The sequence below is a fragment of the Anolis sagrei genome, chromosome 2 (assembly GCF_037176765.1).
Source record: "Anolis sagrei isolate rAnoSag1 chromosome 2, rAnoSag1.mat, whole genome shotgun sequence".
Classification (NCBI taxonomy): domain Eukaryota; kingdom Metazoa; phylum Chordata; class Lepidosauria; order Squamata; family Dactyloidae; genus Anolis; species Anolis sagrei.
The window spans coordinates 184,687,025-184,700,539 of record NC_090022.1 but is presented as its reverse complement, the minus strand read 5'-3'; the positions used below and the strand labels follow the sequence as shown (position 1 = coordinate 184,700,539).

General features: G+C 42.1%; 1 protein-coding gene across 3 annotated transcripts in view; it reads right to left on the bottom strand.

Moving 5' to 3' along the window:
* Positions 1–13,515, bottom strand: part of LRP1 (LDL receptor related protein 1) — a 439,797-nt gene that overhangs the window by 22,767 nt on the left and 403,515 nt on the right. For all 3 annotated transcript variants that reach the window (XM_060763011.2, XM_060763013.2, XM_060763012.2), the window contains 10 exons: positions 12,828–12,950; positions 11,653–11,778; positions 11,055–11,171; positions 7,668–7,774; positions 6,738–6,870; positions 5,298–5,417; positions 4,064–4,186; positions 2,499–2,636; positions 2,159–2,293; positions 538–657 (listed from right to left, as the gene is read on the bottom strand). In XM_060763011.2, the coding sequence (XP_060618994.2) occupies positions 538–657; positions 2,159–2,293; positions 2,499–2,636; positions 4,064–4,186; positions 5,298–5,417; positions 6,738–6,870; positions 7,668–7,774; positions 11,055–11,171; positions 11,653–11,778; positions 12,828–12,950 (1,242 nt within the window). The remainder of the gene's footprint in view (positions 1–537; positions 658–2,158; positions 2,294–2,498; positions 2,637–4,063; positions 4,187–5,297; positions 5,418–6,737; positions 6,871–7,667; positions 7,775–11,054; positions 11,172–11,652; positions 11,779–12,827; positions 12,951–13,515) is intronic.

Sequence of the window (13,515 nt, the reverse complement as noted above, 5' to 3'; positions counted from 1 at the left end):
AGAAATTGCATACATTTTAATGCATTTTAACTCCTTAGCTATCTATTTATCAGGTGAATGGTGAGGAAGTGGACATGAACCATCCAAAACAACTAATCATTTTTAAAATAATGCAATAAGTGCATTTTTGGGCAAGGAGAGAGTCTCATTGTTAGAATCACGGGAAAAGCTAATTTCTTAGAATACAGCTCTCAGAATTCCCCAAACAATATGATAAAACAAAATCTGAAGTGGAAGAAGAGATATGTTTCCTCCATTAAGAAGATATATGTTTCCTTAGCCTCCAAGAGCTTAAGCTGCCACTGTTTTATCTCAGCTTTATTCCTTGTTTTCCACAAATATCAGACATAACTTCTTTTTTCAGTGAAGCGGTTACTGACAAAGTAGAAGTGATAGCCTATAGGAGAAAGGCTGTCAATTGCATGACATCTCATGAAGAAGTGCATTATCACGGGCCTGTTAAGCATGCATAGCTGCGCACACACTCAACAACACAGACTATGAAAAAAAGGTTCCTCCTAGTTAAGGTGCTGGTACCTTCTGCCTTGCACATCTGATGGGTCTTCATGAAGTTCTTGGCACAAGTACACATATATGAGCCCTTTGTGTTATTGCAGAGCTGACTGCAAACTCCAAATTTCAGGCATTCATTGATGTCTGGAAAGAACAGGTGAAAGATAAAAACAAGGTTACTGGATGCAAACATTGGAAGTCTATATTACAGAAAGACACTTTCCCCCAAAATTCTCCAGTACTCTTTTTTTCCCTGTCCTGCCACCAACTCTTGTCCAACTTTCTCAAGCAATCAAACTAGGACATGGGAAAAACCAAAACATAGGCTCACTTACTCCAGAAATACAATTCTACCATTTCTGACACCAGTTTCACCTGTAGCTGTTACCATTATCTGCAGGATTGTATCTGACATTCTTCTTACCTTTCACATTTCCACCAATCCTGGAGCTACATATACAATCATGGGTTCTGATTACAATTACTAAATACTGGGTTGTTGTAGGTTTTTTTCGGGCTATATGGCCATGTTCTAGAGGCATTCTCTCCTGACATTTCACCTGCATCTATGGCAAGCATCCTCAGTGAATGCTTGCCATAGATGCAGGCGAAATGTCAGGAGAGAATGCCTCTAGAACATGGCCATATAGCCTGAAAAAACCTACAACAACCTAGTGATTCTGGCCATGAAAGCCTTCGACAAGGAAGACCAAGGAAGACCAAGGAAGAATAGAGGGGGTAGCGTGATTTCCCTGGATCTAGACACTAGACTCCTATTGATGCAGGTCAAAATCCCATTGGCTTTTAAGCTACTGCATGACATTGTTGGCTCATGTTTAACTTGTTCTCCACAAGGACTCCAAGATCTTTTTCACATGTACTGTTGTCAAGCCAGAAGTCCCCCATTCTGTATCTTTGCATTTCATTTCTTCTGCCTAAGTGGAGGATCTTGCATTTGTCCCTGTTGAACTTCATTTTGTTAGTTTTGACCCATCCCTCTAATCTGTTAAAATCATTTTGAATTCTGCTCCTGTCTTATGGAGTATGGGCTATCACTCCCAATTTGGTATTGTCTGCAAACTTGATGATAATGCCTTCTAAGCCTTCATCTAAGTCATTTATAAAAATGTTGAACAGGACCAGGCCCAGCATGGGACCCTGCTTATGGCACTCCACTTGTCACTTCTTTCCAGGATGAAGAGGAAACATTGCTGAGCACCCTCTGGGTTCGTTCACTTAACCAATCACAGATCTACCTAACCGTAGTTTGGCCTAGTCCACATATGACTAATTTGTTTGCCAGAAGGTACTGAAATAGTTGCATTGGCTACTACTCTGAGGCAGGGGTAAATATTTTTATAGCTTGGATGTGTTTGGAGCTGCTTCTAGCGATACCAAACCTTGTCAGCAAAGTTATGAGTGAAGCAAAATTTCAATGTGGTTTTGGAGGAAACAATGACAGGAACAAAAAGATTTTGCATAAAATCTAGTGAAATTTCTTCTGACATTTTCTACACATCTCCAGATACTCTGTTGTAGGTGGTGCAAGCTTACACCCTCCTATGAAATTTGCAGCACACTTCCCAGGTTTGTTTCTTGTATTTCCAATAACTTTCTTGGCAGGACCCATCTCTTGGCTCAGTACCTTGGCAGGAATTCTTGTCAGGCACTTTCTGGAAGCCGCTGGGGCAGGTGCAATACACAGATGTGTTGGTCTGGATACATTTGGCATCATCACCACACATAGACACATTAGTGTGACATCCGTAGGTCTTGGGATCTACAGGCAGAAAATGGAAATGGACAAATCTTGTATCAGCCAACACCAAAGGGAGGGGCAGGTGAAGAGTTGAGTTGCAAATGGGGAGCATGTGTGATCTGCCAAAGCATACACAGTTATCATGCCTAGTGTTCTAAAACTCCCCTTTTCCCAACCTATGGTCCTAGCCCAAATCTGTCAGCCTTTGAAAGATTAATATACTCACCTGTCAAGCATTTATACTCATCAGATCCATCTCCACAGTCATCAAAGAAGTTGCACTGAAGCTCAGCACTGATGCATTTCCCATTCAGGCAGTGGAATTCATTCTTCTCATGGCTGCAGCTCCTTACAGTTGGTGATTCTGCAAAATTTTGGAGCGAGCAGGGAGAACTTATGACAAATGTGCTTGTGATGTCAAATTTCCCTTTCCTTGCCTTTTCCCTTCTAAAAGAGCTTAACCAACAGTATGAGTGCTTCACTGAATCATCCCAAATTTTAAGACACAATGAAGTAGCCCCAACCACCAAGGAATATGCCTAAGTATATGAGGCATGAGTCACATCTGTAATTGCGTCTTTCCAATCAGGAGCCAAACTCAAGACAGCGATTCATGCAAAATGCCAGGAGAAAGCCTCCTTGAAATATGGGTCATTCTGGAAGTAAACTACTGGGGTGTCTAGAGGGAAGAGTGGCTCTGATTTTCATCCACAGAAGACATGTTTGTCAAGTATCACAAGAGTCTGGGAGAGATTCAGGTTTAGCTGTTAACATATCTGCTCTCATTAGTTATAGACTGAGTACAGAAAAATAGCAATCTACAATCTGAGGAGCAATGGAAGAGCCTGAGGCCCCTTCCACACAGCTGAATAAAATCCCAGATTGTCTGTTTTGATCTGGAATATATGTCAGTATGTCATCAGATATCCCAGTTCAAAAAAGATATTGTGGGATTTTCTGCCTTGATATTTTGGGTTTTAAATTATTATTATTATTATTATTATTATTATTATTATTATTATTAATACTAATAAAACTTTATTTATATACTGCTCCATCTCCTCGAGGGGTCCCCTGGTAACATCACAAAACATACAAGTAAAAACAACATAACCATAAGATTAACAAAACAAAATATAAGAATAAAAATTGTCGACATAGCACACATATATTAAAAGTAATCCTGCCTATTCAAGGCAATTAAAAATTTTAAAAGGTCCGACCAAGATTTGTGCAAGCCCAAAAATTCTAGGGGGCCCGAGAATTAAGTGCAATGCTATGGCAGGCAACAATAATATTAGGTACATGTCTGTGGCTGTTCATTCCGGGGCCGATTAGAGGAAATGATCTGGGTAATTGGTAAGAAGAATAAGGCTGTATTTGAGAATGTGTAGGGCTGAGTTAGAACTGGTCATTTTCAAAGGCTTGTTAAACCACCAGGTCTTCAAGCTCTTACGAAAGGAGGGGAGGGATGGGGCCTGTCTTATTTCCCTTGAAAGGGCATTCCAGAGATGGGGGGCCACCACTGAGAAGGCCTTCTCTCTCGTCCCCACTAACCGCGCTTGAGACGGTAGTGGGACCGAGAGGATGGCCTCCCCAGAAGATCTTAGAGCTCATGCTGGTTCATAGAAGGAGATGCAATTGCGGAGATAGGTGAGGCCCGAACCATTTAGGGCTTTATATGACTGTGTGGAAGGACCCTGAGAAAGATACGGTCATCTTGCGGAGCTCTGTGCAATACTTTTGCACACCCTGTGTGTGTATGTGTATAAGGGAGGCTGAGGCACTCACCACAGAATTGCTCATCAGTACCATCCCCGCAATTGTCAATGCCATCACATTGGCGGCCAATCCACAGACACACGCGATCGTTCTTGCAGCGGAAGGGTCTGTTGGGCGGACACTGGAATTTCACTGTAGCAGAAAAAGAAAAAAATGGTCGGAATGTCAGACAAAAGATGGCAAAAAATGACTGTGACCCAAGAGGGGTGAGTAACAATGTAGGATCCCTTAACCATCACTAGTTACATTCTTCTATTTCCTGAATTGTAGTTTTGAATAAAATGAACAAGGAAGAGCTTGTTGGTTTGCTACAGGACATCATAAACAAATTAGATATTAAAGAAAAGCAAGCTACAAATTCCTTACTTTTTAAACAGTTGTTTTGTTACTCTCATGGACACTCTCATGGTCTGTCTCGTGTGCCAAAATGCTTGGCTAGCTTTGGAGACTAGGACCTTGCTGCTCTACTTCACAGAATCATAAGAGTTGGAAGAGACCTTGTGAACCATCTAGTCCAACCCTCTTTCACAAAGCAGGAATATCACATTCAAAGCACTCCTGACAGATGGCCATTCAGTCTATGTTTAAAAGCCTCCAAAGAAGGAACCTCCACCACACTCCAGGGCAGAGAGAGAGAGAGAGTTCCGCTGCTGAACAGCTCTCACAGTTAGGAACTTCTTCCTCATGTTCAGGTGGAATCTCCTTTCCTGTAGTTTGAAGTCATTGTTCCATGTCCTAATCTCCAAGGCAGCAGAAAACAAGCTTGCTCCCTCCTCACATATTTAAACAGGGCTATCATGTCTCCTCTTAGCCTTCTCTTCTGCAGGCTAAATGTGCCCAGCTCTTCAGGCAATAAACTAGTTTGGTCTACCCCTGCATTTAATAAAGGGTGCCTAGTGAGTGATCTTCATCTAGGATTTCACACTCTTCTCATTCTCTCCAGCTATGTCTTTCTTTCTGGTTCTCCCCTTGGCACTGCCACCCTCTCTCTCTTCCTCTCTTTCTCCATTCGGTCCAGGGAAATTCCACACACCTGCCTGGTACCAATGGACTTCCACAGGGTGGGAGGATTGGGAGTTGAGCTGGAATTTTATAGACATGGTAATGAATGGTTGTGCCATCTGAGGGCATAAATACAACTGGATGGAGCTTCACTATATATGTAACCATTAAATCATGCACATGCATGATTATGGATGTAGAAAAGCAAATAGAGGCAGTGAAAGGAGTCCAGGATACTCACAGCATTCCTCATGGTTCTCATCAGAGTTGTCCCCACAGTCATCCTCACCATCACACTTCCAGGCCAAAGGCTTGCACAGGGTGTTGTTGCACTGGAACTCATCCAAGGGACAGGTCCGCACTGTGGAGTAGTAAATGGGTCTGAATGCATCAGCAACTGAGATAAGAACTTGGGAGAACACTGCCTTCTGGACTAAAACTTTAATGAGCCCCACAACCTCTTGGGAACTATAGTCCTCCCACATATATTTTACAAGCTTTGATCAAGAGTTTGGATTGCATGCACCGAGAGTCTCATTTGGAGGTGTCCCCACTCCAGAGGTCTTAAAAACATAGGCAATGACCATTTCCACACCTAGGGATTTACAGGAATCTAAATCTTCATTAATTCCTTTCTTGGACTCAATGTTTATATTTAAATTGTTTTTAGATGGCAAATAGTTTTTAAACTGTTATTTATAAAAAAATATATTAATAAGTAATTTTAATTTTATGTAGTAATACGGTAATTGTTCACTATTGTTTTTTGTTTATCTATGATTTGCTGTAAACTGCCCCGAATTCTTTCAGGGAGAGAGGGTGGGGTATAAATAAAGTTTGTTGTTGTTGTTTGAAACACAACAAGATAAGTCCACAGCAGACACTCTGCTGGCTGTTGAATTGGATCACACGTCGGACACTTCCCATGTGATGTATCGGCGAATAATGTGTGCAGATCCCAGTAAGGGGGCCTTCTGTAGCTGGCAGATGGTAATTTTATCAGCACCGATTGTGTTTAAGTGCAGGCCAAGGTCTTTAGGCACTGCAACGAGTGTGCTGGGATCACCTTTACTGGCTTGTGCCAGAGTCTTTGCAGTTTGATCTTTAAATCCTCATATCGTGTCATTATTATTATTATTATTATTATTATTATTATTGCATTTGGCTGTATTCTTTACACCCCAACACTCAGTGTATATCACTTCATAAAGATGAGGTATCCTTGGGCAGTTGTTTAGGATCAATCTAGCATGCTTCTGTTTTGTAACATTTTTCTTTTAAAACTCCAGTCAAATCATATTTTACAGTTCTCTCAATGCATCATACTCTGGAACACTGCTTTAAACAAGGTGGCTACACTACAGAGATCAATTCTATCACATGCAGGTAAGCCACCTGGGGTCAGCTGATACAAAAGGGCGATCACTAGAGAACACTTTCCTCTTTGTCCTTCAAGAATGAAGCCAGCTTTGAACCTGGTTGCCAAGGATTGTATAAAAGTGACAACTACTGTATTTCCAAGAAAAGAGAGTTCTGGAACTTGACACTCATAGGTATGCCAATGCTTTACTTCATCCCCCCCCCCTTCTCCGTATTGATTCCTCACACTCGAATTGGCCCTAAATGAAGCCACTGTAACCACTTCTTTCCAAGGGGCAAGGAGATGTGGGAGGACCGTTACCTCTGGTGCCACAGTCTTCCTCATCACTGCCATCCATGCAATCTGCATCAGCATCACAGCGCCATAGAAGTGGAATGCAGTGCCCACTCTTGCAGTGGAACTGGTCTTGATCACAACGTGGCTTGCAGTCTTTCTGTAAAGGGAGAAATGGGAAAGGGAAGAAAGGCAAGCAAACAAGATCACTCAGTGACAGCCAAGTTTTTCAACTCTGAGACAGGGGCTGGCCTTTGGCCAATCGAAAAGGGTTCAGCCAAATAACCCATCAAAGTTTGGCCACAGAGGGATTATGTGTGGACCTAGAGATACCATATTAATCATATCTGCGAATAATTAAAATGCACAAAAATTAATCCAGCAAATATTGAAGTTGGATATCACCAGCATGCTCCTGCTGACCTCTGCCCAAAGTTCCTTGCATCCATTAAACAGCATGGATTATAAAACTGAACCTTGAGAGACACCACAGACCAACAGCCATGCTGTCAAACTGGCATCTTCCAGCACCATCTGAATGTATGCTTCTGAGAAGCACTGGAACCTTTTGCTCCAAAGCCTAACAATAGAAAACAATCCAAAAGGATACTTGATGGTACTGAGATGTCTGTCAGAATCTACAGGTACCATATTTTTCCTTGTCTAGGTCCTGCATAATAATCCATCAAAGCAGCCCAGACATCTCCATACCATAACCAAGCTTGAAACCACTTGGCACTTTAATGATGATATTTTTAATTATCTTTAACTTTTAACTTAATCAAGTTTTAATGTATGTTTTAATGTATGTTCAGTATTACAGGAGTTTTAGGACAGTGATTAATGTCTATTTGCGTACTTTTTTTGTTTTTGTCTTTTACTGTTGATATGGTCAGTGGACTAATCAATAAACTTTACTACTCCTCAAGCTTGAAACCAAATCAGAATATCCATTACCTCATCAGAGCCATCAGCACAGTCATGATCCCCATCACATTTCCACCGGCCGGCAATACAGCGCCCATTAGCACAGGAGAATTCACTTTCAGAGCAAGGCCTGGGTTCTGCAGACAGAGAAGAGGCATAGGACGGGTGAGCTGGAAAGCCTTCATGAGCACAAGAAGGGTGGGGTGGGTGGGTACTGTGTAATTCAGGGATTTAATGTGGTTGCTTATTCCTAGTACGTCACTGGGCAGGCATAAACAGAACTATGAATCTAACAAAGCATATTGTTGACAACAAGGAAGAGAACATAGGAGAAGCCACAGAGGAAAACAAGAAGGGATGGAGAGTAGAAATGGAACATCTTGGGGCCCTTCCAGACAGACCCTACATCTCTGGATCTGATCTCAGGTTTTCTGCTTTAAACTGGATTATATGAGTCCACACTGCCAGATAATCAGGGATAAACAGAAAACCTGGGATCAGATCCTGGGAGAAAGGGCCTGTCTAGAAGGGCCCTTGGTTTCTAGCTGTCTCAAGCTGCACTATACATCAGCAGAGTTTGGAGGCTACATGCGCTGTACTGACTGAGAGCTTCACCTCAAGCTGTTGTTTGAGAACGAAAGTGGCAAACCACCATCATTTGGGCATGCTCCATGTAAACCCTGCAAGGATGAGCACCAGGGAGAGGAACAACTACATCTTGGTAAGGCTAAGTGATTGGAGTACAGTTCTCATAATCCTTCAGGTAGTGGCAGTCAAGATGGCTGGGAGATTCTGTAATCATCTCAGAATTGTCATGACTAATATTATACAGACAGGAAGTTATCTCATACAGAACCAGATGACTGGTCCATCTCTCACAGCTTCAGAGAAGAGATTAACCCAGCTCCATGTGGAGATTAAACCTGTGACCTTCTAAGGCAGTAGTTCCCAACCTTTGGTGCTCCAGGTGTTTTGGACTTCAACTCCCAGTAATCTCAGCCATCTTACCAGCTGTTAGGAATTGTGGGAGCTGAAGTCCAAAACACCTGGAGGACCAAAGGTTGGGAACCACTGTTCTACAGCCAACCCATGTGTACAGTGTTCCAGGGCCACCCGCAAAAAGTGAAAATCCGCAAAGTAGGAACACTATCTATCTATCTATCTATCTATCTATCTATCTATCTATCACAATCTCACATTGGCAAGTAGCATCTCAAGTGCCTGCAGGAGGTGGCTTCCCAGGCTTGCATCTCCCATGATGCGTGTGGCAAGGAGAGGCGTAGCTCCAGTGTAAATATATACATTACTGTATTTATTGAAAAACCGCAAAACAGCAAAAAGCGAACTGCGAAATAGCGAGGGAACACTGTACTAAGGTCCTTCCTCTGTTGCCTTTTTTTTTGTGGTGCTGAAGATTTGCAATATTCCAGTTGCCCTCCACAATTTTACAGAGCAAGCGTATTTGGTACCCACTGGCAATGAAAGATATGCTAAGGAGAAACTGAATGTACCCTTGGACCTTTGCCAGTGATTGAAGAAGATATAGTTCAGCCCAGTTTGTCCTGCAAAAGGGGCTGGAAGAAGGTTGGATCTCTAGGAGCTAAGAAAGCATCAAAAACAGAAACCTGCTCCATTTAGTACCTTGGGAGGAGGGAGGGGTAAGGTGGGGAGGGCAAATACTTTGGAAGGCAAAGAAAATCCCCATCCCATGTTCCCCTTTCAACACAATTAAAGCTTTAAAGGAGAAGGAAAAGAAGTATTTTTGACAGAAACCTACCTCTGCAACCCCCGATACGACAGTGTGAAAATGGAGAAAAACATAAGATGAGATGAAATGGCACAAACTCAAATTACACAATGTGGCAAAAATATAACAACAACAAAAAAACCTAAAAGAAAGTTACATTTTAGATTCTACAAGGGTACAAAGAGGTTGGGGAAATGGAGTGGGAGAAAATGGGGTGTGCCATCCATCTTAAAACTTTAATAAAAGTCTTGCTCAAAGCTTGGCCTTATAAAAGCACAACCTGATCTCTTTTCATCCAAGATTACAGCAATCAACCCATTACTAGCCAGACCATCATTTTTGGGTTCCCACCCATCACATGTCTTTTCTAGAAAATTTTCTCAATCTCAAAAAGGAATACACTGCTTTTAGCAGTCAATGAGACCAAAGCTCACGTGTAAAATGTTTAATTCTTGAATCCACTTTCTCTTCCCAGATGGCAAAGACGTGGCACTTGTGTACATCCCTCTCTCTCTTTTTCTATCCTAGCGTTGGACTACAACTACAAAGACCCCTCGGTTAAGAGCAATTCTGGCTAAGGGATTCCTGGAGCTATTGTCCAAAACAACAAACTTTCCTATGCTCTTTTCTCAAGTTGCTCAGGCATGGGAAGAAGAATGTAGATATAAGGAATTATCAAATATGTGGGGTGAGAAGAATAAAATATAATGATGTAGAAGTGGAGAAGATCCCTCCTAGCTCAGCTCAGGACAAATCTGTCCTCAAAAGAACCTGTCTGATTATGGGGAAAGCAGAGAGCATTTGTGTTTTCTCAACTATTGGATAGGAACCCCCAGTGGAACAATGGGTTAAACCCTTGTGCCGGCAGGACTGCTGACCGATAGGTTGGTAGTTCAGATCTGGAGAGCGGGGTAAGATCCTGTCTGTCAGCTCCAGCTTCTCATGCGGGGACATGAGAGAAGCCTTCCACATGATAGTAAAACACTGGTTGTTCCCTGGGCAACGTCCTTGCAGACAGCCAATTCTCTCACACTAGAAGTGACTTGCAGTTTCTCAAGTAGATTCTGACTTGAAAAAACCTCAAACTATTGGATGACAATAAATAACCAGAACAATAATTTTGGGTGGTGTGCTAAAAGCTGCTCTGTGTTGATTCCTGTGGTGGTCTGTCCTTACACTTGCATTATCATAAGAGGATGTAGCTGGCATGGAAAGTCTACAGAAGCCAGGGTTTCCCTGCTGCTGCCATAGACTGAAATGAGTACAGGAACTAGCACAAAAGGAAAGGAAGGGAAACAGTCAATGACTTGGGTAGCTTTGGAGAGCATGTCTTAGGAGTGGTAGGAGTCCTGTATTTCTCCCTCTCAAAATTACACCAAGATGACAAAACACAACCATTTATTTTCTCTCAATTATTCTAGTCTCAAGGTCACTCCCTATCTTGCTTACTGGTTGTACAAGGAGGTGCTTCTTGACAGCAAAGGAAGGCCTGATTTATGTTGGTTTCCCGGCACTTGCCCCCTCCCCCTCCCCTCAAGCAATGCTCATTTCATCTTCTCTACTCAGCTCAGCCTGATTAGGATAAGAAAAGACAAAAGACCATCTCTCCCTCCCCAACACCACATGCAAACATTCTGCTATCTAGCAAAGAGGTGGAAGGGGATACATACTACAGCTCTCTTCATCTGAGTTATCTCCACAGTCGTTGTCATAGTCACACTGCCAGCGGCCTGGTACACAGCGGTTGTTCTTGCAGCGGAACTGATATGGCTCACAGGTCCGTTCATCTAAAAACAAAGGATGCAATGTCGGGAAGGGGAAGGACAGCAAATTAACCACTGTGCATCCACCTTAAGTGGATTTCTAAAGGTTTTTAATACATGGAGTAGTGTAACTTCCTCCATGTCCCTTCTCCCACATTCTGGATGATATTATAGTCATACTGAACAGAGCCAAGGTAGTGTAGTGAGTTTAGTTGTTGGGCTAAGACCCTGGAGGTTAAGGGTCAAATGGCAGTTCCATCATGAAAACTTGCTGGGTGACTATGGGGAAATTCCACTTTTTCCTCCTTAATGGAAGGCAAAGGTAAATTACCCCCTGAATAAACCTTGACAAGAAAAGCCTAGGGTTCCCATAGGTTGTAAATGAAAAAATTATAAACATTCCAAAACTTGACCCTCTCAGGCAAGAGTCTGTGGAAAACAGGCCAAGCCAGCCATCTTTGGCACTTTGGCTCAACCAACCCATTTGGCTACACTACCAACTCACCACATTCTTCTTTGGGTTCATCTGAGCCATCTCCGCAGTCATCCTCCCCATCGCATTTCCATCGTGCAGGGATACACCTGCCTGAATCTTTGCACCGGAACTCATCGAGACCACATCTCATTTGTGCTAAGAGAGTTGAAAGAAACAATTATTTGAAAGGTTGAGGTGGGTACATGTTACTAGAAAACAGTTTGCTCTGCCTTTTATTCTAATCAATCCTTGCTTTGAAAAAAACGGGGCCAAAACAAGTCACTCTGAATGGCCATTTGTGTGTCCTAGATGCTTCTATCCCAATAGAGTACATTGGGTTGGGTATGTATTTTTGTTGTTGTTCATTCGTTCAGTCGTTTCCGACTCTTCATGACCTCATGCACCAGCCAACACCAGAGCTCCCTGTCAGCCGTGACCACCTCCAGCTCCTTCAGGGTCAAGCCAGTCACTTCAAGGATGCCATCCATCCATCTTGCTCTTGGTCGACCCCTTTTCCTTTAAACTTCCATTTTCTGCAGCATAATTGTCTTCTCTAAGCTTTCCTGTCTCCTCATGATGTGGCCAAAGTACTTCAACTTTGTCTCTAATATCCTTCCATCCAAATGTATTTTATACATTCTTGCTAATGCACCCTTCTTTATATTGCACTTTGTCCATTCCTCCTATATACCTTTTTGTCTTCAGAATTTCCCCCCAATTTTGCAAGATTTACAATAAGTGAAAAACATGACTGTTTACTCAATTTATGAACATCAGAAAACATTCTTATTAATAAGTCCCATGTGGAATTTGAGAATTTCTTAAAGCAAAACAATTAAAATACCTATTTAAAGCTCTAGACAGGTCCCATCAAGCTACCTGAAGTAGACCAGTTCAAAAGATATAAACCTGATTCAGAGCAAGGGGGATCAAATCCTTCTTGCTTCTATGAGGCTTGCACACGATTCTGGTGTTACACTAAGTGTGTGAGCTCTCATTGTGTATTAATTCCCTAACAGCACCTTGTGACATCTTCTGCAAATGTATCTAAGATACAAGAGTCAAATTCATCTTCCTAAAGGACAAAGGGAAGCTGAGGCATTCTAATCAGACACTGTAGGCCCCTAAGGAAAGTCAACCTATTTTCCACCTCCCATTACAAAGGACTTTGAGCATTATACTTTTCAGCAAATTGAGTTTCTTACTGCAGTTGGCAGGTTCATCAGATCCATCCACACAGTCGTTGTCTCGGTCACACACCCAGACTCGTGGAATGCAACGTTTTGTGATGGCACACTGGAACTGGTTTGGTGCACAAGTCACCTCCGCTAAATAGAAAGAGGAGACAAGAGACAACTCTAAGGTCTAGTCTACTACAAAACTTGCCAATATACAGTTGGACAATAGCTATGGTAATGCCAATACTGTCATTCTGTTGCTCAGATGCAGAAATGCATAATGGATATACAATTGCATATCCTCGGCATCCTCACTTTCCCCTCCATCTTTACATCAAGTTGCTAGGCCACAAAGGAATGAAGAAATATGTAAAATTATGTTTGGACAGTGTCAAAAGCCAGAGAAGAGAAAGAACAGGTTTTTCTAGGGATCATAATAGCCTATACAGTTCTTTACTCTTCACCATGATTAGCAGAAACAAAACGAATGATGCGAATCAAGCACATTTTCTTATTTTGAAACAGTAGTTACAAGTTAGAAAATCTCACATTTCCTGCAAACTTTGCTATTTTAGTCTGGAAACAAGATGTTTTATTCAAATGATATGTCTCTTGGGTCAGAGCAGTGTATATATTACAGAGCAATATTAGTATATTTTGGATTGGTCATACAATGACACCTATTCATATGTTCCTGCTTCTGCTCTGTGCATGA